Below are 26,671 nucleotides of genomic sequence, written 5' to 3'. Positions count from 1 at the left end.
GTTAGTCATATAAGTAGTGAATTGGGTATTGAAGTACTCCTTAGCTTTATCACTATGAAGTTCTATGTCAAAATGAGTCTTGATTTGAGAAGAAAAGGCTCAGATCTTTGATGAAACACAACCAAGTCATCCTAAAGTAGTCATCGACAAATGTAAGAAAGTATTGGAACCCCAACTTTGACGTGACACAACTAGGAATCCAAACATTGGAATGGACTAACATAAAGGTCTAACCACTCGTTTGCTGATTCTAGAAGAAAAGGAAAATAGGGAATATGATGGTGGTTTCATAATTAATAAGACATACTCAAGATTAGACACAAAACTCAAAGTTGGAAGAACTAGATGTATTAACTTGTTCACAATGGCAGTAGTATGTTTGAAGTGTTGTAGTAGCATTATTGCACGCGACTAGAGTAGATACTAGGGAGTTATTCAAAGTTGTGCTAAATGTCTTCCTCGTCTTTAGATCCCAAATAACAATGAAATCACGAGGAAGTTTATAGAACAATTTAGCAACTTCGTAAGCTTAGTAACAAATATGAGATTCAATGGGGATTTAAGAATGTACAAAATAGAAGAAAATTTGAGGGAGTAGGGTTAACTGTTTCTACCCCCTTAATTGTAGCAGTGGTTCCATGCCATCCATTTGTAATGTGAAACAAGAACCAGAAATTTTCCGTCTAGCACCAGCGGCAGGGCAATTTCCCATTGAGGTCTACTCAAACTGCAATGGGTTGCTGACTGCAAACAGACTGGGGGATCTCTTCAGTGATTTGTGGAATGAAGATGGGTTGCAACTTCCTGCAGTGCACCATTTGTGGGAGGGTAACTTGTGGTATATTTTTAGAATATTGGAGGGCAAGAAAAGAAGATGGTTACACCTCTTATGTGGTCAATGACAGCATAATCGATAACCCAAGGACTAGTGGAAGAGATACCAGATGACGTGATGAGAAAAAATGTAGGATTACCTTTTTGAGCACAAGATGCAATGTGATGAGATGCTTGTTGGGATGCCTGATATGGAAGAACCTTGAATACTTCGCCTTTGAGATAAATGAGACCAACAATAAACAAGGTTAATGGATGGAACTACTACGAACAAGGTGAACCACTGAAATAACCATGAAAGAGTCATAGACAAACCAGCATGACACTGCCACAGCCCAAGAAACTAGCACACACAATCCTAATGGTACTGAACAACCATTAACAAAGTACCCTGAATGAATGACAAAAAAAAGTTGGATATTTGAACAAAAGTAATGACCAACAACTTGATTTTATGAAGGGTGGAAGCATTCGAGGCATATGGAAAGAAATCACAGCAAAACAGGGCACAACAAGCTTTCACGTGCAGCCACGTGAGGTTGCAGTTGCTGTGTCGGCCAGCGTGGGGGTGTTTAGGGTCTCCTCCAGCATTGAAACATCAGAGCCTTATATTGGCAGGTTCTTTGTCTATATATATGGGGTTAATTTTGCAAAATCTGATGGAAGGGCAGTGAAGTGCAGGAATTTTTCTGGTGAGAACTGTGTTTTCTGGTGACTCCTGGACTTGTTTCTGTTCTTTGGTTTTGCGGATGATACAGGTTTGCATAGAATTATGAGGTTCAGGGCTTTGTTTGGCAGCAGCTATGCAGGGTTTAGGCAGATCTTGCTCTGGTACTATGTGGAAGTATTGGGTAAATTGAAAGACCTAATCGCGATGGTAGGTCTCTCCCTCAATTTACAACAAATGCCATTTACTTGACAATGACCGTATTACCTTACTATTAAACAAGGTCTTAAATTTCAATTTTGACTCAAATTTTGAAGCTTCAAAAGTACAAAAATTTTGACGGAAATTCCAGTTTCGATGTCAATTTCAATTTTGATTTGAAAAAATAACGGAACTCAATAGTAAAGCATGGAATTCTTTGTGAAACTTTAGAAATGGTTAATAGACATAATAATGTAAATTTTAGGACTAGTATATTACAAGTTATATACATTTATTTTGTGTATGAGGTGGAAAATTTTTAATAAAGTATGTGTATCAAATATATTTGTAAGATAGTGTGCATTATTGCATTAAACATATTTAGTTAATACAAATGAAATTCATAAATAATTTAAATATTATTTATTATACAAATAATGATAATTTAGACATGAATGGTTAAATAAAATGTTGCTGTAAGTTTAATTTTTCATATAATTTCAAAATCACTTGTAATAATCTTTTGTTTCAATAAAAATAAATAAATTAAATTAAGAGAGAAATTTCACTTCGCTCCTAAATCTCACTTGAATTTCGAGGAATTTCATTGCGTAGTTAAATTTTCAACAAGTTTCGCTAAAATTTCGAGATGTCAATAAATTTTGGATGATTCGTTGAGATTTCAATGAAAATTATGCAAGATGGAAATTGATTGCCATTTCGATTTTGAGGGTTACAGAAACTGGAAATTTTGACTGGAATTTCGACAATTTCATGGAAACCTAAGACCATGCTACTATGTCACACTCTCACTTACTAACACAGCAATAACTCATAGCAAGGACACTAAATAACTACAGTAACTAATAACAGTGTACAAGAATTTAATAGCACATATATTATGTTCTTTCTCACGTTATATTTTTAAACATATATTTGTTGATTTGCAGAGAATTGTCAGATAGCTGTGCCCATTTTCACTCCAGTACAAAGAAATACAGTGTACTGGTAGGTTTCTTAATTTCAAACACGGCATATAATTTCAATTTGCTTTTTCAAGCCAAGTTAGTTCTATGTAAATCACACAAGTTGTGGTCCTGTGACTTCTGTGACCCTGTCTATGCTAAATTGATTATGCGCTAAGTAATTCTGTTATTAATTCCTATTCATGATGCTCCTATGATCTTTTCATTCTAATACTTGTAATTATTGCAGTGTTTTTCATTCCACACTATTGATCTTATTTTAAAATGGCAGGTTTCTTTGAGTGGTCATTTATTTGACCAATTTCTAATAAATGAGGCTTTGGATATTATTGAAGCAGCAGGCGGTTCTTTTCACTTGGTTAAGTGCCAACTGGGTCAAAGTGCAAGCTCTGTGTCATATTCAGAACTTGAAGTAAACTTCTAACCCAAATTTATTTGAATATAGGAAAGCTTAAGGGAATGTTGTACTATTCATTTTTCAATTTTCCTGTTATTTTGATCTATAAATTATATTGGATTTCATATTGTTAAAGCTTGATATACAATGTTGGTTCACAACCTAACAGCTTCAGCTTTTAGATAAAGTGGTAATCTAACATGGTATCAGAGCTAGTTAGCAGGAGGTCTTGGGTTCTAGTCTTGTTGCCGCATATATTGTGTGATGTTTAAATATTTGTTATATTCCCTGTTATAGGTGTTATCTACCATGTGTTTATTTCTCCATGTGCTGTTGGGCTGCATGTGTGTGGGTGTTAAAGCTTGATATACATTGTTGACCCACAACCTAACAACTTAAGCTTTTAGGTAAAGTGGTAAATATGCATGTTTTTAGCAATTTATAATTTATGATGATTGCTCATCTCTGTTGTACAGTTTTGCATGATATTTTCTAAGTGAGCAAAAAATATGCATAACTGGTAAATTTTGACTTAAAGATCTGGGAAACGGGCCCAAAGTAGCTTGAAAAGGCTTCAAAATTTAGAAGCGCAACATGTCGCTTGTGCTTCATAGCAGGTCTTGGGAGGACATGGTGGAGATCAGCCTTATCTTCATATTTGGAGATGCTATTTCCGTGGCTTGAATCTAGGTTCTGGTGTAACATCTTACATTGAGGCTTTAGAACTTAGACTAAGTATTACATTTTGAACTTGAAATGGTCTTCATTTAAGACATATAGAAATTGAAATTTGGACTTTTTATACTGTCAAGACTGAGAGTATGCAGTCACGAATCACTATGTAGTTACTACTGGCTTCAAGAATTTCTTCTTCTGTTTGTTTATTACCATGGCAGGCCATAACTTATACACTACTAAAAATTCGTGAAGAAGTATACTTGTGATTCAAGTAAAAATTTGTGATACTGGTGAATATGGACCAACAAAGCCCAACCTAGTGAAAAGACTGACCCAAACTAACTCACAAGTTCATTGTGGCTTCTAAATGCACTATTTCATTTGTCATCCTTTTGACACATTTTCTTGTTGCCTGAGTTTGAGTCTTATGTTTCTGCACACTGCCAAAGGCATTACACAGCCCAATTAGAATTAGTAGAAGCGAAAACCTGATTTTACCGAAGTAAAATTGATATCATGAACTTCATATATAATAGAACACTCAAAACCCCATGGGCAACTGCTTGCCAGAATCTTTTCACAGCTGCTGATGGATTTAATTTCAAGAACTTTCTCTCTTTTCTGTCCTCAAATATTTTTAGCAATTGGTAAGTGGCGATTAACTACCTCATTTAAGCCATGTTGAACTTCGGATCACTAGAAATTTTTTAAAATTTATTTTAGGCATGATGTTCAGAAAATTGTTCAATATAACATACTGAAGCTTCAGTATTTTATGGAAGAGATCAATTTGTATCATATCTATTAAAACATATATACTAAAAAGCATCCATTATTATTACTAAAATTTTTAAAAGGAAACTACACATGCAAAGACTGAGTGCAGAAAATAAAATTGATTAAAACTAAAGATCGCTCTAATTCTCTAGAACAAGTTGGTCAGTGAATCACTCCCAATCTTTGTCTCAAATTTTCACTTTCTGGCCAATCATTAGCTTACTGATCTGATATCTTTGAAAAAACTCATTATGTATAACAATAAAAAAGCATAACTTTTAAAACACACATTAGGTATGACAATAACAAAGCATGCTAGTAATTTGTAATGTTAATAAAGAAGTACAATCAAACAGTTTAAAAATAAAAATAATAGTCTTTTGCCTCTTTAGTGTTGCCACTTCATTATGCTCATTTGAAACCTCTTCTCAATTTCCATTTTAATGTGTTGTAAATCTGAAATAAATTGAAGATTCAAAGAATAAAATACAGCACTTAGAGTTAGAAGAGAAGAAGAAAAAATCCGTTGGCGATTCTCATGGAGCCTTACATGCATCCCCAGGTTTGCCCTTTTTATAAGAAAAAAGATTGAAGGACAAAAATACCTCCAACCACACAACCTAATAACTAGAATAACATGCAGCCCCTTATGTTTTAATAAGAAGAAAAAACTAATATGAGCTAACACTCCAACACATAACGCCAGTCACGCAGAATATCAGAAAAGCTCACCCCCTTAGAATTCCCCTGCCCCATACGCTAAGAGAAGCCAAATAATATAACTTTTCAAAAACTACATTCCCCAACCAAGGGTCTTTCCAAAAACGGATATTATTACTTCTTTCCACCAGGATTTTAATATGAGGAATGAAGAGGGGATAACTCTTGAGAGATAGCTTTGCATAGATTTTTTGAAGAATATCTAAGTCTCAAATTAGTATCCCATCCATTCTTGTTTAATCCATACTTATTTTTAACAATTGAATGGCACAAGGAAGAATTCTCTAGTGGAAACAGCCAAAGCCATTTAGCCAAAAGAGTTGTGTTTTTAGACACCAAATTCCAATATCCAAACCACCCTCCTGTTTAGACCTATCCACCTCTCCCCAACTTACCAAATGATCCCCTAAACCCCCTACCACGACCACAAGAAGTCCCTCATTATCTTCTTAATCTTACTAGCAACCCCCACTGGAATCCTGAAAATTGAATGAAAATATAAAGGGATGCTAGAAAGAAAATTCTGGATAAGCGTTATTCTACCAGAAAGAGCACCTTACCACCCATCCAATCCCTTAGAAACCCTTTCTTCAACATGATCCCAAAATCTAATGGATCTAGGGTTCCTCCTCAAAGGAACCTCAATATTGGACATAATCAATCCAAAACAACTACAGCCTACCTCCCTAGATAATTCCCTAACACTCTCGACAAGCATATTGATAGCCGCAATACCACTCTTCCTTATATTAATCTTAAATGTAGAAACCTTCTCAAAAATGTGAAGGTGACCCAAAATATTCATAAAGGAGGGCCTATGATCCTCTAAAAAGAAGATAGTATTAGCGGCAAACTGCCACCACCAAACTTTTGACTAAAACAGTACTGCCCTATCCACCTCTGTACTCAAAATATCAGCCACTAGAACGGGAAAAAAAAAAAACCAGGGAAAGAGGGTCACCTTGCCTAATCCTTCTTGTAGCCTTGAACCAAGGTTTAGAATTTCCATTCACTAAAACCGAGTAGCTCAAATTATGCAAACAACCTCTAATCCAATGCTGCCATCTCTCAGCAAACCTTTTCCTTACAAAAATCTTATCTAGGAACTTCCAAATCACTCTATCATAAGCTTTCTCAAAGTCCAACTTAAAGTTGATTCCTTTCTTCTTCCTTCTCCTAATATACTCAACAACCTCGTTGGCAACCAAAATGGAATCCATAATTTACCTACCCCCATGAACACACTTTGAGCCTTAAAGATAGTCGTCTCAAGCACCGCATTCTACCTATTAGCCAAACTTTAGTGATGATCTCATAAACACTAGGAACAAAGATAATATGTCTATAATCCAATATCTTGATGGATTTATTCTTTGGCACTAGAGTTATGAAAGTGAAATTGATACATTTGCGTAAAATCCCATTCCCATAAAATTCATTAAAAACCTTAACCAAATCGGCCTTTACCACTTCCCAACAATCTTGGAAGAAGGCCATAATAAAACTGTCATGTCCTGGAACTTTATCCTTCTCCATCCCAAAAACCGTGGCCTTCACTTCCTCTTCCTTGAAAGGTCTGAACTAAACCACCTCCTCTTTAGACAAAGGGCCCCAATCTAATCCTTCAACCATTGGTCTACAAATTAGAATAAAACCCAAAGATTTTAGAAGCAATTTGACTCTGATAAGAGATAATGCCCCCCCCGGCGTGGGTTATCCACTTCTAACTCCCTAATCAAATTCTTCCTCTTTTTACCATTAGTTATCCTATGAAAAAAATCTAGAATTACAATCACTATCTTTAATCCATTTAAACTTTGTCGTTTTACTCAAACTTCTAATTTCCTTGAAAAGCACCTCCTCTAGTTCATTCTTCAAAAATAATTTTCTCATCTCCCTCACATGAGAATTGAGAATACTATCTTCTTCCTTCCTATCTAACTAAGCCAACTCTTTTATAATACTCGCCTTTATAAACCTTACTTCTTCGAACACCCCCCTATTCCTTTCTCTGAACTTCTCTTTTAACCTCTTTAGTTTTTTTATGAATCTGAAACTTTTCCACTCCCTCCCCACATCCTTATTCCAAGAGTTCCTAACTAAGGGTTGAAAGGAATCATGGTCCAACATGTTTTCAAAATTGAAAGGAGTAGGAGCCCAAGCAACCTTCCTCGATTCTAACATGATTGGAAAGCAGTCAGTAGTGGGCCTATGTTACATTGTTTGAGAAAGATTGGGGAACTCATCCTCCCACTCTGTGTTGAAAAGGAATCTGTCAAGTCTACTTGCCATTGCTTTAGCACCTCACACCGACCATGTAAAATTAGCATTATCAATGGGAAGATTTCTCAAACCACACTCCCTAATAAAGAAGTCAAAACTCAACATGGTAGCATTAAGCCAGTAACTATTTCACTCCCTCTCTTCTCTCGGGGAAACCTCGACATTAAAATCACCTCCCATAATCCAATTAGGAGGAAAAAAGCCAAATACGTAACAAAGCTCAACCCAAAAAGAACTCCTAAGGGTTGGTTTAAGAGGACCATACACCTAAAATACCAACTATTGGCCCTAGCCTTTTACTTTTACTAAAAATGGAAAGAGAGAAAAAAACCTACTAGACTATCCACTTAAACAATAGAACGAGATTCCCACAACACCAAAATATTGTCGTTGACCCTCAAGCAGGTACAAAGGCCAGATCCTTATTACGTCCTTCCCAAATCCCTTTAACAATCCCCATCGATATTCTCAAGTCTAGTATCCTAAATCAAAACAATATCATGAGAATATCTAAGTAGGACCTCTTTAATTAAGCTCCTCTTTCTAAGATCTCCTAGTCCTCTAGCATTAAATTTGACAATTTTCCTTTTTTCATTTGTTTCATAGGCGACATGAAGTTCCGTATGATTCTAAGGATGTTATAGGCCTATCCAATAGATATAGGGTTCGATACAGTGGATATGTTGGGGCTTCGATCCGGTTTGCGGCCTAGGGCATTAGTGTATTTTGCTTTTAGTCTTGAAGATTGGAAAGAAGAAGCTTGGAGAAGCTCGCTATGCTCGTTGTTGCAAAGGAGGGCAATATCGAGGAGAGAGCATCACATTGCTAAGAAATTATCACATTAGGAATTTTTTACAGCATTATGTATAGCTACTGGTTTGGCCTCTTATATATTAATCATAAAGAGGCATGCAAGACAAAAAAGCCCCACCCATACCGTATATTTACTAAAATAACATATTCTCTTTTAACAAAAACAAATGAAGGAGAGGGGAAAAATATTCGATATGATTGAGGAAAAATTATCCTCATCATCAAGAATTCTGGTTGTGAAATTGACTAGTGCAATTAGAAAGTGTTGGATTGTATCAATGGTTTATATTTTTGCCCAAATCTTTGGGGAATTTTATTATCTATGTTGTTTCAAATGGGCATTTATATATGCACATATATAGATGCACGTGCAAACACGTGCTACCAAAAAAATAATTTCGGTTAAGGAGGTTTGAGAGTGCTCCAAAATAATAGTCCTAGTTTTTCAAGATTTTTGAATTTTTGAATTCAAAAATATGCGAAACATCTTACCTAGTGAATTACCTAGTGAATAATTTATCATAATATGTTTCCTTTATCCTACAATATATAATAAATATGTGTTTTTTTTTGAAGAATAATCTTACTAAATCAAAATATGAATAAATAATATAATAAATGGGGACATTTTACTTGACTAATTATTAGATATGAATGGTTTTCTTCTTCTTTAAAACAGGGTACAAACAACAACAACAATGGCCAGCCTTAAATCCCACCATGTGGGGTTGGCTATATGAATCACTACTTTGAAATAATTTTATTTAACATAAATTGTTTATTTATTTATATATTATTTTTTAAAATAATTTCTAGCCAACTACTTTTGTGCATCAATTCTATTCTTGTTGCTCATCTCCCTTACACAGATGCATAACTGTATTTCCTTAGGATCATTGGAACAAAGCATGTGAATATTTGTGTCATTGACAAAATGAATTAATAGATGCTATGTTGATGACCATATCCGCAACTTCTATGATGGCCATGATCACAAAAAATAAACATGACTATGTTACATCTTTTGATGGTTGCAACTGTTACCGATTCAGGAACCACCACCATTCTAAAATGTGGCACGAAAAAAATAAGAATAACAAGATGAAAAAGGGAAAATAAAGGTCGAAATTTGTGTCTGGTCAATTAAACTTGTTTCTAAAATTTGAGAGTGCAATGCAGTCATTGCCAACAAAGGTATACTTAAAATATAGTTGCTTAAGTAGCTTAGACTTCACCCCTAATATCCAAATGCATGAATATTTTCTGATGACTTTATCTAGAGATGGTGATTAGGAATTAAAAAGCAATTCTTGTTTATCACTGGCTATCTTGTCATCATAGTTCAATTGTTCTATGCTATGCATCCTGCACCAAAATTTTGTTTTAAATGTGAGAATAAAACTTTATATTTCTCACTATCTCCAAATTCAAATACCAATTTTTTTGGTATGCTTGCTTTCATTCCCTAACCATATCTCAATTCCAGCTTTGGTGTTAATTTGACTGAAGTATTAAAATTATTTTATTCGTTCTCTTTTGCATTACTGTCTAAAATACGTTGTAGTTTTACATAGTAAGATCTTATTTGAGTCTTGGACACGTAAGCTGTTACTTTTTCTTGACAGGTTAGTGCATATGATGGTGCAGTCCTAGACCAAATTATCGATTCACTATCATGTATTGCTAATACAAGTGAAAATCATAGATTTCGGAATACGGAAATCACTAGGATTTCACTGAACTTCTGTAATGTCAAGGAGAGTAGCACTGATAAGGGACATGGCACAGAAATGAAGACTAAGGTTTTAATTATTGGTGCTGGCCGGGTCTGTCGACCAGCTGCAGAACTGTTAGCATCGTTTGGAAGAGTTTCGTCTCGCCAGTGGTTTGAAAGATTCTTAGAAAATGATTTTGATGAGAAAAATGATGTTCAAGTTGTTGTTGCGTCTCTCTACCTAAAAGATGCAGAAGAGGTACTCTTAGAAATTGATTATCCTCAAATACTTTTCAGGCTAATTGAAATGAATCCTTTTACTTTGTATAAAACTATTCTCTTCTCTAGTTCTGATAAATATTATAATGATGTCTCATTTATTTGTTTGGCAATGGAAATTTGTCACTTTAGTATACATTCATGTATAAAATTTCACTCAAGCAGGCAATCTGTCAGATTAAAGTAACAATAAAGATTAAAGGATCATATGTTCTTTTAGGAATTGCTATTTGGGTTAGTATAACGTAAATAAATTGTTAGAGATTAGTACTTATCAACAATATAATTTCTTTTTTCTCTCTCTTAATATATATATATACATATATATTTATATATATATTATAATGTAGTAATAATAATATGTATGTGCATGTTGTCTGCATATGGAATACTTTTATATGCATGTGTATGAACTCGACAGCTGTTCATTCAGCTGTATTTGAGAGTTTCAATACGATAATAGAAGATTGGATGCAGGTAATTGAAGGAATTCCTAATGCAATGGCAATTCAGCTTGATGTGACAGATCATGAATGCCTTTGCAAATATGTTTCGCAGGTAGAGTCCTTTCAGTATTGTATATTAAGTAGGAATTGGCAGTTATTTGCATATGCTTTTGGAGAAAAAATTTTCACAATCATTCTTGACACGTGCCAATAGGCCTGCTTACATGGTTATGCACCTAAGTGTGCCAATAGCTCAATGCATGTAAAAAACACATACTTGACTGATAATGATCTTTATACTTAACACGGAGTTATAAACAGTACTGCAGTTGTTACATATAAACCTTAGTTCACTGAAATTCTTTGCTTCTCTTTTGATGGGTGATATTTGTGATAAAGAGGGCTTTGGTCATGGTCTGATTGTACCAGTGTGTTTTCTTGGCTGTCTGCAGGTTAATGTTGTAATAAGTTTACTGCCAGCTAGTTGTCACACAATTGTTGCAAATGCATGTATTGAGGTACTGTACACTTTGCAATGCTGTTCAATATAACCAATCTACTTTAGTTGAAATGTCACATCAACCCCATGGGTAACTTGGTTCCAAATCACTCTTAGCATTTTAATTATTTTTTATTTTTGTCTTAATTTTCTGAATTTTCATTATATTTTATTATTTGATTATTTTTTATTTTGTGGAGGTGATGTTTTAGTTCAACTAGTGTTTCCTCAATTTTTTGCTTGGGCTAGTTGAAAAAGTAAATTATTTTGCTTGGTTGTATGCTTGCATCAATTTGGTAGCGTAGCATTTTTGTTTCGGCTGCTATGAGCACCATTGCATCTGTTGCCATCATATTAACACTACTATGTCAGTTAAGTCCCACACTTAGCCAGCATTTATTTAGCCTTAGGGGTTTGTTTGGTTTGGCGGCTACACTAGGTTAAGAACCTTTAGCCCATGTTTGGCGCAACACATTAGTAGAATAGGACTAGCCAATAAGGTGGGACTTGGCCCTTTTAAGTGGGATTCAGTTAGCTGGTCTTCCCCAATCATCCAGCCCTAGCTAGCCAAGAAATGGATGAGGATGCCTCCCCCACCACCTCGACCTGCCTTCTTAATGTCGTCGAAGAACCACCTCTCTGCTCCCCTTGAATCTATAGGAAAATGTCAGAGCTAGTGGAAGACAATCCGAGCTTTCTCCAAATGACAAAGAGAGTATAATCACTCATGGACCTTGAAGTTGATCTTGGTTCCAACAAATATTCCTGGCCGTGTTCTCCTTCCTTTGCAGCCCCGCCTCATCCTTCCTCCTCTCTCTTTCTCCTACACCTCTAACCCTGCCCCTTTGGATTTTGTTGTATGACGTGAACAAGAAGTCTGCTGAAAATGGATCTTTTAGTGAGAACTTAGATTATTCTTTCAAATTATTTTTTCCCTTGATGGGATGGGGTGTGTTAAAATAAAACAATATCATTTTGCAGCAGTTGGTAAAAATAATTTTTTGGATCTGATTAAAGTTTCAAATATCAAAGACTTGAACTGCTCCTTTTAGATCTATCATGTTGTTTTCTCCATGCTTGTGGTTTAGGGATGCGATTACATTTGATTAAATGGATGTGGATTTTTCCAATTTGGAGGAAGAATGAGTGAGATATGGATCTAATGTTAGATATAGCCGTTAAAGGGTATTGGACTTGTTCAAATATTTGGTGAATTAGAAGACCTAATCACAATCATAGGTCTCACCCTCTATTTATAATATATATCAAGTACATAACAATGATCACAATACCCTCACTTATTCATGCCTATGACATAGCAATACCACATGCTAAATAAATAAAATAACCATCAACACTCCCCCTCAAGATGGAGCATAGAATTTAACATGAGAAACGCCCATAGCTTTTGTGAGTAAATTTATAAGTTGCAATTCAGACTTAAAATTGTAGCATGATTATCGCACAATAACTCCATAGATCGAGAATGTGGAACACTTATTTCTTTCTTTATGTGCTTTAACCAAACAAGTTCATAGTATGAGCCATAACACAATACTCTGGCTTAACACTTGCCCTAGCCACCATAGTCTTTTTCATACTCTTTCAGAATACCAAGATCCCACCAACAAAAATATAATATTCAGTTGTGGATCGTCTTTCAGAAGGTGATGCAGCCCAATCTAAATTTGTATATTCTTGAATATAAATGTGACCCTAATCTTGATATGAGAGCAGAGGTATCTCAAAATGCGAATTATAGAATTCTAGTGATTTGCTCTTGGAGAATAAAGAAACTGGCTCACAACACTTGTTGCTAATGATATATCCTGATTGAGTTATTGTGAAATAGTTCAACTTTCGAAAAGGTGTTCGATACTATCTAGGGTTGGACAACAAATCTTGCATATCTAGCACTCACTAACTATTAGGATCCATGGGTGTGTCAACTAGCTTGGATCCCAATAGTTTAGTCTCATTCATGAGGTCAAGGACATACTTCTTTTATGACAAAATGGTTTTGCGCAAGACCTGGATGCTTCTATACCCAACAAGCAATTCAATAGTCCAAATTCCTTGGTTTGAATTTTTGTCTGTAGATTTCTACATTTAGGCACTGGATACCTTGATCATTATCACTGGTAATCACAATATCATCCATATACACAAAAAGAATCCTACCAGATGTGGTATGACGATAAAATACAAAATGATCTACTGCACACTGTTGGCCAAATTCAAGTACTATAGTACTGAATTATACAAACCATGCTCTATGCTATTGCTTTACACTTTACAATGATTTCTTGTGTTGATACACTAAGCTTGATTCCTCTTGAGCAATAAACTTGAGTATTTGTTACATATAAACCTCTTGTTGAAGATCATGATGTAGGAGCACATTTTTCACTTCGAATTGATGCATATGCCAATGATGTCTAAACAATCCAAACCATACACCTAAGTATATCCATTGGAAATAGGGCAGGTCTTCAAACAAGCCACTGAATCATTAGGATTCACTTTCATTTTTTACATTCATAGACAATCAACCACAAATTTACTAGGAAGAGGATACCAATTCACAAGTACCATTAGCTTGTAATGTATTCATTATTCAATCACTATCATCCTCTAATGGGTAAAGGCTTTAAAAACAGACTTAAGGAGAGCAACATAAGAAATAATTCTAATAAAAAAATAATATGAGGGTGGTAAAAAATCATAGAAAATGAAATTAGAGATAGGACGTTGTGTAAAGGTGTGTTTGCCTTTGTTGATAGCAATATAAAGGTCAACATGTTTAGGGAATAGGATCATGAAATGAGCAAACCAAATGTGTAGTAGTGAAAGCTAGAGAAAGCTCTCCTCCCTTGAGTTATTTTCGTGTATACACCTGTAAATTAGGATGATGGAGGCGAGGAGGACTTTATAAGAAGATGCAGGTGGATGAATAGGTAGTGATTACAAAGTTAGGTAGGTAAAAGGCACATCGAGGTCAGAAGTGATTAAGGACTCAAAATCGTATGGTGTAGACTCAAAAAATAACAAAGAAACAAAGCAAGGTAGGACTATAACATCAATATGTATGTGAGTAGCTCAAGCAGACACATTTTACAGCACGAGGATCCAATTTATCGACCTAAGGGGTTAACTGATAAACAAATGAGACACGCCCGTATACACGAGGAGGTAAAGAGAATAGTGGAGGATTTGGAAGGCGAATAGAGTAGGGAATTTTCCCACCAAGAACAGAGGATGGCATTCTATTGATAAGAGAGCAGGTTGTAAGTGTAGCATCACTCCAAAAAACTAAGGAACATTCATATGGTAAAGTAGGGTATGGCGTTATATTGATAAGCCTATTTTCCCTCTATGCAACTTCATTTTGTTGTGTAGTGCAGGCACAAGATGCTTGGCGGATGATGCCAGATGTAGTCATGTACATAGTGAATTTGGTACTGAACTACTCCTTAGCATTGTCACTACAAAAGTATTTGAATCAATGTTTTAAGACTAGTTCGGAAGGTGCAGTGGATGGCTATTGAGTTTTGAATATATGCAGTCCAATCGGTCTAATTGGTCCGGTTTAATATTCAATGCTTAAATACAATGACTGTATATTATCTATATGTATTGCTTATGCCTTTCATTTAATTTATTAGGTTGTGGTTTCATAGTAAAAATCATCATTTTCCCCCAACCACCCTTGTTCGATTTCCCCCGAGCTAATATTTTTACATTACTAACTACACTTATATTTAAAGCTATGTTTCAACTCCCAAGTCTTTTTCACTTCTACTACTAACTTTTACACTTCCAATAATAATATTTAAATCAAACATTGAAATCGTTCCACTCATGGTGTTCTCTTTATCAATGGCACGCTTGTTTGGTTCATCCATCTCTTCAAAAACTAGAACAATCCCAATGTATTGTGTGTTAGTTGGAAAAGCATGTTAGGACATCTTTTCTGCCTAGAATAAAGTCACGTAATAAATCATTGTTGTCTCTTATTGATTTAGATATTTGGGGTCCATGTAGAGTTAATAGTTTGACCTGTCATTAGTTCCTTTGTGGATTATTTTTCACATATGACCTGGATTTTGTTGTTAAAAGTAGGTTTGGATTTTTGAACGCATTTACTTAATTTTACAAAAACTCAATTTAGCATTGGTATTGACATTTTTGATCTGGTAGTGCACTTGAAATTGTATAAAAAAAGCTTCATTTTTTTTGCATGGCGAAGTGGATTATACATCAAACATCATGTATACATACCCCTTAGTAGAATGGAGTAGTTGAAAGGAAAATTGACATTTACTTGACATAACATGGTCTCTCCTCTATGTGCATGTTCTGAAAACCTTTTCGACTGATGCTCTTCTAATAACATGTTTTCTACTCAATAAGATGCCCTCCAATGTTTTAGGGGTACAAATCCCTTCTCTATCTTGTATCCAGAAACATCCATGTTCTTTGTCATCCCTCATGTCTTTGGTCGCACATGTTTTTGTTCGTATTCCACATATTGGATAGGATAAGTTCCCTCACTGTGCTGCTAAATGTGTCTTTGTCAAGTGCTCGAGAACTCAGAAAGGTTATAAATGTTATGATCCTCACACTCATAAGGAATGTGTTATCCTTATTTCTCTAGGGCAAGGTCCTCTCTAGATGCATCTATTTTGAGTTTGAAGATTTTTTTATTCCCCTTCATGGGTTTATCCTTTGGGTTCTTCTATTATCACTCTCCAAAAATCTTTACTCGTACAAATCCATTAAACCTAGAGAAACATTTGAGGGTTGGGAAAGCAAGCACAAACATCATTACCACCATGCAACCTCCTTTTCTTCCCATAATTGTTGCTGAAATTTGGGGTAAAATAGAAGACCTAACACAACAAGAAGTCTCTTCCTCTTTTTATGATATATGTGAAGTGCATTCTAATGACCAAGGTCTTAAATTTCAATTTCAACTCAAAATTTCAAAGCTCCAAAAGTACGGAAATTTGAACGAAAATTTTGAATTCGATGTCAATTTCGATTTCAATTTGGAAAAATAATAGAAATCAATAGTAAAGCATGAAATTCTTTAATGAAGCTTTGGAAATGATTAATAGACATAATAATATAATTTTTAGGACTAATATATTACAAGTAAATATATCTATGTTGTGTATGAGGTGGAGAAGTTGTAATATAATAAGTGCATCAAACATAGTTGTTACTTGTTAGATAATGTACATTAAACATGTTTAGTGAATAAGTTAATACAAATGAAATTCATAAGTCATTTAAATATTATTTATAATACAAATAATGATAATTTAGACATGAATGGTTAAATAAAATGTTTTTGTAGCTTCATGTCTAAATAAAATGTTTTTGTAGTTTTATTTTTTCATATAAATTCAAAAGCACTTGTAATAATTTTTTATTTCGATAAAAATAAATAAAATAATTTAAGAGAGAAATTTCACTTCACTCCTAAATCTCTCATTTGAATTTTTGAGCAAATTTCATTGCATAGTTCAAATTTCAAAAAGTTTTGCTAAAATTTCTAGATTTTTTTTGATGGAAATTATGCAAGATGGTAATCAACTGCCATTTCGATTTCGAGGGTCACTGAAACCAAAAATTTCGCTAGAAATTTCGACAATTTCGTGGAAATTTAATACCATGCTAATGACCGTAATACCTTTACTAATCGTCACTTATTAGCATGACACTCACACATTTATAATGCCAAATGACTAAAATAACCATTAACACTCCCCCTATAATTAAGCATAGATATCATATGCTCCTGGTTTGTTACAAATAAAGTCAACAAGCTAGATATCAGACTTCACATAAGTAGTGGTAATGAGCTTCTGCAAAAGTTTCTCCCAATCAAAGTAACAATCAACTTCAATGTGTTTTGTTTGTTCATAGAAGACTAGGTTGGTGGCAATATGAAGGACAACTTGATTATCATACATCAACTTCATTGTGAATGCACCTGTAAATTAGGACGATCGAGATGATGAGGACTCAAACTACATGGAGACATAGGTGAATGAATAGATAAGGATAACAAACTATAATTTGGAAGATTAGGCAAAAAAATTGACACCTTGAGATTAGAAGCACTCAAGGACTCAGAGTAATATTATGTAGACTCAAAGAAGGTAAAATTGACATAAACAAAAAAGGTGATGTAGATTGTAGAGTAGGAGGTAAGAACAATATTTTTTTTGGGTGCACGAGTAGTCTAGAAAGACACATTTTATAGCACGAGTATTCAACTTTTCCACCTCAGAGTTAGCTAATGAACGGACACACCCGAATATAGGAGGAGGTAAAGAGAATGGAGATGAATTAGGAAAGAGAAAGGGATAGGGAATTTTACCTTTTAGAGCATAGGAGGGCGTCCCATTGATAAGATAGCAAGTAGTAAGTGCAACATCACTCCAAAATAAGGTGCGAATGACTTCAAGGATATGCCTTTCCTCTTTGCAACCCCATTTTTCTAAGAAATGTGGTGCAGGATGACTGATGAACAATAACAAGCTAAGTCATATGAGTAGTGAATTGAGTACTAAAATACTTTAGCATTATCACTTCGAAGTATCCAAACTAGCAAACAAAATTGAGTCTTTATTTTAGAAAAAAAGACACAAAATATATCAAATAACTTTGAATGATCTTTTGTTAAATATAGTTGAGTCATTGTTGAAAAATCATTTACAATGGTTACAAAGTATCAAAAACAAAACTTGAATAGGACCTCAAACATCAGAGCAAACTAACATGAGAGGGCTTGATGCTTATTCATTGACTCGAGAAGCAAAAAGGACACAATGATGCTTTCCAACTGACAAGACTCACAATCAAGACTAGACATTGGACTCAAATTTGGAACAAGTAGTTTTAACTTTTCTAAAGAAGGATGACCAAGGCGACAGTGGATTTGGAGAGGTGCAACAACAGTAGTGTAGGTGGTAGAAGGAGATGGTGACGCAATATGATAAAGTTCACTAGCTTCATGCCCTCCTCCAATTGTCTTCTTTGTCTTCAAATATTGAATGACCAAAAAATGAAGGAAGTTACTTAACAATTCATGGATTTGGTAATCTTGCTAACTAATATAAGATTGAAAGGAAACTTGGGAATATGCAAAACTAGAGGAAGAGAAATAGAGTAAGTGGGAATTATCGTCCTAACTCCCTTAGCGGCAATGGTGGATCCATCAACAAGAATAACATAAGGTAAGTTTTTCAAGATACTGGAGAATAAAGAAAAAATTACGTATATTTGTGATATGATCAGTGGTAGCGGAATCTATAAGCCAAGGACTAGGACAAGAAGTACCAGATGACAGGGAATTTGTTGGGTTATCTGTCTACGAAAGGGATGCAATGGGAAGAGAAGCTTGTGGGGATGCTTGATGCTACTAGAATTTGGAATACTCTTCCTTTAATATATATATATAGTATGCTGCTCCCCATTTGGCCTCAAAGGTGTGGAGTTTACATTGGCGTGGAGATCCCATCACTGCTCAATAGTATGCCCTCTTCTAATGAGCGCACTTGCATGTACCACTTAGATAACTTTTGTGGATGCTTCATTGAAATCAAAATCACCTTGCATGGCAAAGGTTGTCTTCTCATAGCCAGGTGCAAGGGTAGGCGAAACGTGTGCTAGAGGAAGCATAAAAGATGTGAGAATAAACATTGGTAATAATGGTAACTGTGCACTACCAAGTATCTAGGACCAAACTACCTCAAACTCATGTTTCTAACCTACTAGAATCCGAAGAACTGTCATCTGCTCCCTCTACTTTATCTCACAAACATCAGCGGTTACACAATGTTAAGCTCCTCATGAATATGCTTCATCTCTGCAAAATTCTTAATAACAATCCTATCTCCCTATTGTAACTAAAAGTACTCCAAGAATAAATCATACATATGTGTAACTTGATTGCAACATAGAAGCTTGTCATTTTTGCGAATCTCCTTGCATGCATCCAAGTGCATGCAAATTCATGCAATTGGGATTCCATTGAGTTCCAAAAAAGAAAACAATCAAAGCATCTACTTGAGTCCACACTTCTTTTCCCTTTTCATCAGAGGGTCCAGATTGGAGCAAGTGGGCAAATTTTCCTAATCCTATTAAGTAGACCCTAAAAAACTTAGACCATTGAATATAATTATTTCCATCCAACTTTTCAGTTGTTATCTATGGCAGTGATGAAGGAAGTATGTTTTTTCGATTCAAAGACTCCATCCGAACACTTACAAACTAGGCCAATGTCAAACAAGGGGAACAATCGGACCAACTTGAACAACCATGATAAAGGTCAACCATCGAAACAACCATGGGTGAATCACCAACAAACGAAATTTGGGGTAAAATAGAAGACCTAACTCATTGATAGGTCTCTTCCTTTATAATATATATCAAGTACATTATAATGACCATAACACCCTTACTAACTCTCTCATACTAACATAACAATAACACATTAATAATTCTAAATGAGTAAAATTACGATAAACAATTGTTTCAATTTTTGGTCCTTGAGATCCATCTTAATGTGACTTGTCTTTGCCCATTGCTCGCTGGAGAAGTACTCGAACATGCACTCAACAGTCCTTAGTCACTTATCCTATTACTCATTAAGTTTTGGTTCTACACCTTCCTAGTCCTTTGTATTCTTTTGCCTTGTCTATATCCTTCGTTTTTATCTGTTCTCCGCATGTTGAAGCACTTTCTAACCATGGGCGGGAGCATGCCATGGATGTAGATGGATGCCTTGACATGGGAGGGATATGGGACTTGGTGGATCTTTCTCCTGGTAAGGAGTTGGTTGTGTCGTTGGGTCTGCACCATTAAATATCATTTTGACAGCTCTATTGATGTGATTGCTTGCCAACGGTACACCCAACATATCGTATTGATTATTTTGACAAATTTAGTGTGGTGATCTCTACATTTGGTTTTATCTAGTGTTATTCTAATCATTTGGTCTGTCTGCTGAAAAGAGATAGGCATGGTACTTCTAGTAGCTTTTGTTGATGATAACATCATCACTGGCAATGACAAGGGTGGGATTGCAAATGTTAAGTTGTCGCTTCAAGTTAAATTTCAAATTAAGGACTTGGGTACTCCTCGGACTTGCTAAGTGAGACTGGTGTGTTGGGAGCTAAACCAGTTGATACTCCTATGCTCCTAACGTGAAAGTTGTCTAGGGATGTTAGAGTGGACTTTGAAGACAAATGTCGATATAAGTAGTTGGTTGGCAAGTTGATCTACTTGACTTTCACTAGGCCTGACGTATCTTTTGACAACCATATTGGGATGTTGTTTGTAGGATTTTGCAGTACCTCAAAGGCTTTACAGACAAAGATTGGGCTGGCTCTATTGATGATTAAACATCTACTACTGGATACTATAAATTTGTGGGAGGTAATCTTTGTACCTAGCATAACAAGAAACAAGCTATTGTGGCAAGATTTAGTGTTGAAGCAGAATACCAAGCTATGGCTCATACGCCCAGTGAGCGCATGCGGCTAAAGTCTCATATGTCAAAAATGGGATTTATGGTAACAAAGTCATTGGACGTGTTTTGTGATTATCATGTTGCCATTTATCTCTACAAAGCTAGTGTTTTATGAGAGGATAAATCATATTGAACTTGATTGTCATTTTATAAGGGGCGTTGTGTTGAAAAGGTTCGTGAGAACTCCTTTTGTCAAATCCATAATTAGTTAGCCGTTTCCTTTAAAAAGCCTTCACTTAAGTCTACCTTATCCAATTGTTGTAGCAAGCTGGGTTTTTTGGGGGGCGCGGGGGGGGGGGGGGGGGGGGGGGGGTTGTATTTGTACACTTGCATCGTAAGCCTAGCTAGATGAATACAAATCCATTAATTCGAACCAAATCCGACTCGCTTAGAATGGCACATCTGATCCACATATTAAACGAGTTAGATATGGATTACAATTTGGCCATCCAACTATATTCGTAATCTAATACGAATTATCCAACCCGATATGCTCTACTAGGTTTATAATTGAAACTATGATGTTACAAATTAAAACACTGCAATTGATTATGGAGACATTAAGTTAAAGGTAGATAATTTAATAATTTGTATGATAGATTAGATATAAAAGAAGGGGAAAGAGATAATATAAAGTGTGTAAAAAGTGAGAATGATATTGTCTTGGTTAAGGAAGAAGATATAAAAGAAAATGGCGAAGTTACTTTAGTAACCTATTTAGTGAAGGCCAAATGGAAGGCTTGGAATTAGATTTGACAAATAAGGAAAAGACTAAAAATATGAGATCTGTTCACAAGATTAGAGTTAATGAAGTTTAGTTTAAAAATGGAAAAGTTATAGGATCGGATAACATCACAATTGAAGTTTGGAAATGCTTAGGCGATTACGAAATTATGTGGATAACTAGTTTATTTAACAAAATTATAAAAACTAAAAAAAATTCCAAATGAATGGAGGAAAAACACTCTAATACCTCTATGCAAAAATAAAGGAGATGTTCAAAATTGTAATAATTATTGTGGAATTAAATTTATGAGTTATACGATGAAGCTGTGGGGAAGGTAGTTGAACAAAGATTAAGGCTTGCATATGGTATTTATTGACCTAGAGAAAGCGTATGATAGCCTTGATAGGGTACCTAGGGAAGTTCTATGGTGTGTTTTAGAAATAAAGCGTGTATATAGTAGGTACATTGATGTCATTAAGAATATATATGATGGAGTTATGACTACTGATGGAGTAATGACTGCTGTAATTACAATAGGTGTATGTCAAGGACCTGCTTTAAGCCCTTATCTTTTTGCTTTAGTAATGGATCAACTAACTAGGAGTCTCCAAAATTAGGCTCTATGGTGTATGTTGTTTGTAGATGATATTGTATTGATTGATGAAACTATGGGTGGAGTAGAGTCTAGGTTATAATTACGAAGAGAAGCCTTAGAATTTAAAGGCTTTAGGATAAGTAGAAGATAAGACAGAATATATGAAATGTAATTTCAGTAATAATAGGAGGAATATTGGAGACAAAGTAAAACTTGATGAAGAAATAAATAACACTAGTATATTTTGATACCTTGGATCTATTATGCACGTTGAAGGATAAATTGAAGAGGATGTAATGCATAGAATTAAAGTAGGTTGGGTAAAATGGAGAAGTGCTTCAAGTGTGCTTTGTAGTCGTCTAATACCTTTAAAATTAAAAGGGAAGTTTTATAGGACGAGTACAAGAGGAGCTATAATACATGGATTAGAATGTTAGGAGACTAAGAAATAGCATATCCAAAAAGTAAAAGTTTACGAGATGAGAATGCTTTGATGGATGAGTGGTATAAATTTGAAAGATAAATTAAGAAATGAACATATTCGTGTTAAGTTAGACGTAGCTCTTGTAGAAGATAAAATAAGGGAGGGGGAGGGATGACTCAAATGGTTTGGGCACTTGCAATGTAGGTCATATAGTGCGCTAATGAGGAAGAGTTAGTTACTATGAGGGGTAGTAGAAGGGATAGAGTGCGCTAGTGAGGATGAGTGAGTTAGTTACTGTGAGGGGCAATAGAAGTGGTAGAGGTAAACCTAACATTACTTGGGATGAGATAGTGAGTAGATTTAATAGCCCTGAATTTGTTGAAAGAAATTGTCCGTGGCTGCATAAATTAGCAGAAAAGGATCATGTAGTCCCCCCACATAGTGGGACTTGTGGCTTGGTTTTGTTGTTGTTGTAATTGATTATGGAGATTTTCTTGGTTTAAAAGTATTTAAAAACATATATTGTTTAATATTTTTAGAAATTAGTTTTTAAAATATTTATGCTTTTTTCTAGCCAAAAAATTGAATCTTTGGAGCTTGGTTCTGCCTCTCCAAGTCTTCCGAAGACCTCGCTCTCTCTGAACATTTCTCTGGTCTTGATGTCCATATCCTGGTGTCCATTTCAGGGTCTGGTTGCATTCTTGGAGCTTGAGTGCTTTCTTTGGTTTTTAGTTGCAGAGATTGCTGGTCAAGGGTCTCTGTGTTTGTTCAAGCAAATACTCCTAAAATTGCTCAAGCATCGTCTATAGTTACAATTTATCAATCATTTTGAGCCCCCATCTCAATTTCCTTTTGATCGTAGCCACTTCCTATGTTTTTCTTCTTTACAAATTTGATTTCTTGAGCTTCTGAGGATTCGTAAGGTTGTGTATTTTTGCTTAGGATCATGCTGGAAAAAGAACCTTCAGGTACCAGCAGGTTTGTCATTCTAGATCATGCTCTTTGTAGGCCTCTTTTTAAGTTAGATTTGGGATAAAATAAACATCAAGAATTCCCAAGTCAATCATCAATTAAGCTGTTTTTAATCTTTCGTTTATGGAAACTCTGTGATGACAATGTGAGGTGGCTTGAGTTGCATGAGAGGTTACGTCAGCATTGTTGACTAATCAACTCCATCTTAAATCTTGAATTTGAATTGAAGAATTCTTGCAATCCCTTATTGCTTTCCATATTCTTCATTTGATTTTCATTAATCGGAGATAAATTTTCAACATTGAGGGATACTTACTATGTTATTTTCAATCAAGTGTTATTGCCTTTTCTATTGGGGCACCCAACTTTGCTTAGAATACAATCTTGCCGTTTTAGGCATTGCATCAAATTTTCAGCACCAAGGGGTATTCATTGTAGTATTTTCAGTTAGTTGTCATTGCCTTTTAATTTCAGCCACCACATCAATTTTCCAGCATCAAAGGGCTTTTTTTAGGCAATTATCTTTACCTTTTTAGTTTCAGCCACTAGTGAGATCTTCTCCTCTCTTGTTATTTCTTTTTTTTTTAATTACTATTATTAATAATTTTTTCAAATAGTTGGTTAGCTGTGATGATTTTGTGTTTAGGATTTGTAGGCTTCATATATGCAATTTTATGTTTTGTGTTTTCATTTGCAAGTCTTGGAATATAACAATTTTTTTTTAAAAAAAGTACTACTGCTTGGATTTTTAGTCTAGCTTGGATTCACACCCAGAATTGTATGCTTAAAATGTTTTTAATGCATTGTATTGTTTGTGGTTTCTTCTAGTTGTAGGGTGTGACTTAGAAAATTGTCTATATGGAACAAGTTTGCTAAAAAAAAAAAAAAAACGGAAGCCTGTACTTTACCTTTGTAACATAAATTCTTTGTATACAGAGTCGGTCCCAAGCCCGGATAAAGGAGCAGGGTTATGTCTGGCAGCTGACAGATGACGTAAAACTTTGTTAGATCTTATTATCATGAATTCTTGCCAAATTCACTTAGATCAAGGACTGGGTCGATATAAAAGGGAGAGGGTTAATAAGCTAGCGCAAGAAACTAAGATAAGATTAGCAACTTGGAATATCGGGACTCTTACGGGAAAAAAGTTTGGAAATAGTGGAAATAATGTTTATAAGGAAAATGAACTTAATCTGCCTTCGAGAGACGAAATGGGTATGAGACAAAGCTAGAGAAGTTGAAAAATCAGGATTTAAACTTTGGTTTTTATTGACCAAGAGAAATCTTATGATAGAGTACCTAGGTAATGATGCATGACCAAAAGAAAATGGATTTTGTGTGGTGTTGCAGTAACAATGCAGCCGATAAAGGGAGATCAAAACTCAAAGCTTCATGTTCTCTTCCGATAATCATCCTCATCGTCAAAATCCAAAATGACAAAAGAGGAAGGAATGTCATGGAACAATTCATGGATTTTGTAATCTTGTCAATGGACATAAGATTGAATGCAAATATAAAAAACAAAAGGAGGAGAAACAATGGAAGTGGAAATTCCCTATTATCCTAACAGCAGCAGTGGATCCATCAGTCAGGCTAGCATGAGGTAAGCTTTCAGAATACTAAAGGATGGAAACGAAATTTGTTATAGCTATTATATGGTTAGTAGTGGCTGAATATATAATCAGGGGCTAGTGTAAGAAATGTTCGACAACAACTGCAGGGTTACCTATTTGAGCTAGAGATGCATTAGGGGAAGGAGCTTGCTGGGATGCTTGATATTGCCTGAACATGGACTACTATTCCTTTGACATGCATATAGTACATTCTGTGGTGGCTCTATTAGCAATGTGTGGTGGTTTACCATGAAGATCCTTGCACTGCTCAATCGAGTGACCTCCTCATTCACAGTGAGCGTGCTTTTGATGAATACCTCGACCACGTCCATCCCTTTCACCACAACCACTAATACCACCCATGAACTTCTGCAATTGCTTGGTGAGAAACTAGAGTCACCTTGCATAATGAAAGCACTCTTCTGCAGAAAATTAGTGGCCGAGGAATGTGTACTGGATGAAGCACAAAGAACACGAGAATAAACATCAGCAAAGGATGGTAACTTTGCATTACCAAGAATCTGTGATTGGACTGCCTCAAACTTGGGTTTCAATGCCACCAAGACCTGAAGAACTGTCATGTGCTATCTTTCCTTTTGCATCTCATGAACATCGGCAATTATGGGTTGCAGGATGTTATGTTTCTCGTGGATTTGCTTCATCTCTACAAAGTACACTGTAACACTCTAGTCTCCCTGTTGTAATTGGAAATATTCCAAGATAGATCATATATACGTGTAATATTATTGGAGTGTGAGAGCTTGACATAATCCAAATCTCCTTGCATTTATCTAGTTGCATGCACATCTGTGCAATCTAGAGTTTCATTGAGTTGCATAATAGGGAGACAACTAATGCATCTTTTTTTGAATCCACACTTTTTTCCTTTTGTTGTTGCTTTGCTTAGATTAAAAAAGTGTTAAAATTTATTGGGGCCTGTGAAATGGATCTTGACAGCCTTAGACTAGTGTACATACTTCTTTCTGCTCGGCTTCTTAATTGTAATCTATGACAATGATGAAGGAAACATACTCTTGGGATCCATGGACTTCATCTCAAGACACAAATTTTGATCAATGATAACATGGTTCGCAGCCAGAACAATTGAAACAACCATGAACTAGTCACAAATAAACCAGCATAAGACGCATCCCCAAGAAACAAACAAACAGCCCCCAAGAAACTAACACATAGTCCTAATGGTACCAAAAAACCCATTAACCAAGTGCTACAAGAAAACAATTGGAAAAAAGTTGAGTCTTTGAACAAAATAAATTACCAGAAACTTGCTATAAGATGTGTGGAGTTATTTAGGGCATGCTCGAAGAAGTTGGAGCAAAACTATTGCTCAAAGTGCTCTCATGAACTGGCGCCAGGAGTTGGAGCTTCTGGCTGGCATGTGGCAGCTTCTGGGACACCCTCTGGCTGTAAAATTTTACAAAATGGTATATCAACAGATTTTATGGGTAGATATGTGGTCATTTTTCAAAAAAAAATAA

The 26,671-nt window shown here is 35.3% G+C and overlaps 1 protein-coding gene across 3 annotated transcripts in view; it reads left to right on the top strand.

Moving 5' to 3' along the window:
- The window catches only part of LOC131157283 (alpha-aminoadipic semialdehyde synthase), a 125,890-nt gene that overhangs the window by 72,299 nt on the left and 26,920 nt on the right, over positions 1–26,671 (top strand). For all 3 annotated transcript variants that reach the window (XM_058111306.1, XM_058111307.1, XM_058111308.1), the window contains exons 12-16: positions 2,653–2,710; positions 2,960–3,100; positions 9,982–10,329; positions 10,827–10,907; positions 11,248–11,313. In XM_058111306.1, coding sequence (XP_057967289.1) covers positions 2,653–2,710; positions 2,960–3,100; positions 9,982–10,329; positions 10,827–10,907; positions 11,248–11,313 — 694 coding nt within the window. The remainder of the gene's footprint in view (positions 1–2,652; positions 2,711–2,959; positions 3,101–9,981; positions 10,330–10,826; positions 10,908–11,247; positions 11,314–26,671) is intronic.

The sequence above is a fragment of the Malania oleifera genome, chromosome 6, assembly GCF_029873635.1.
Source record: "Malania oleifera isolate guangnan ecotype guangnan chromosome 6, ASM2987363v1, whole genome shotgun sequence".
Lineage (NCBI taxonomy): Eukaryota > Viridiplantae > Streptophyta > Magnoliopsida > Santalales > Ximeniaceae > Malania > Malania oleifera.
This window is presented reverse-complemented; position numbering and strand designations above follow the sequence as displayed.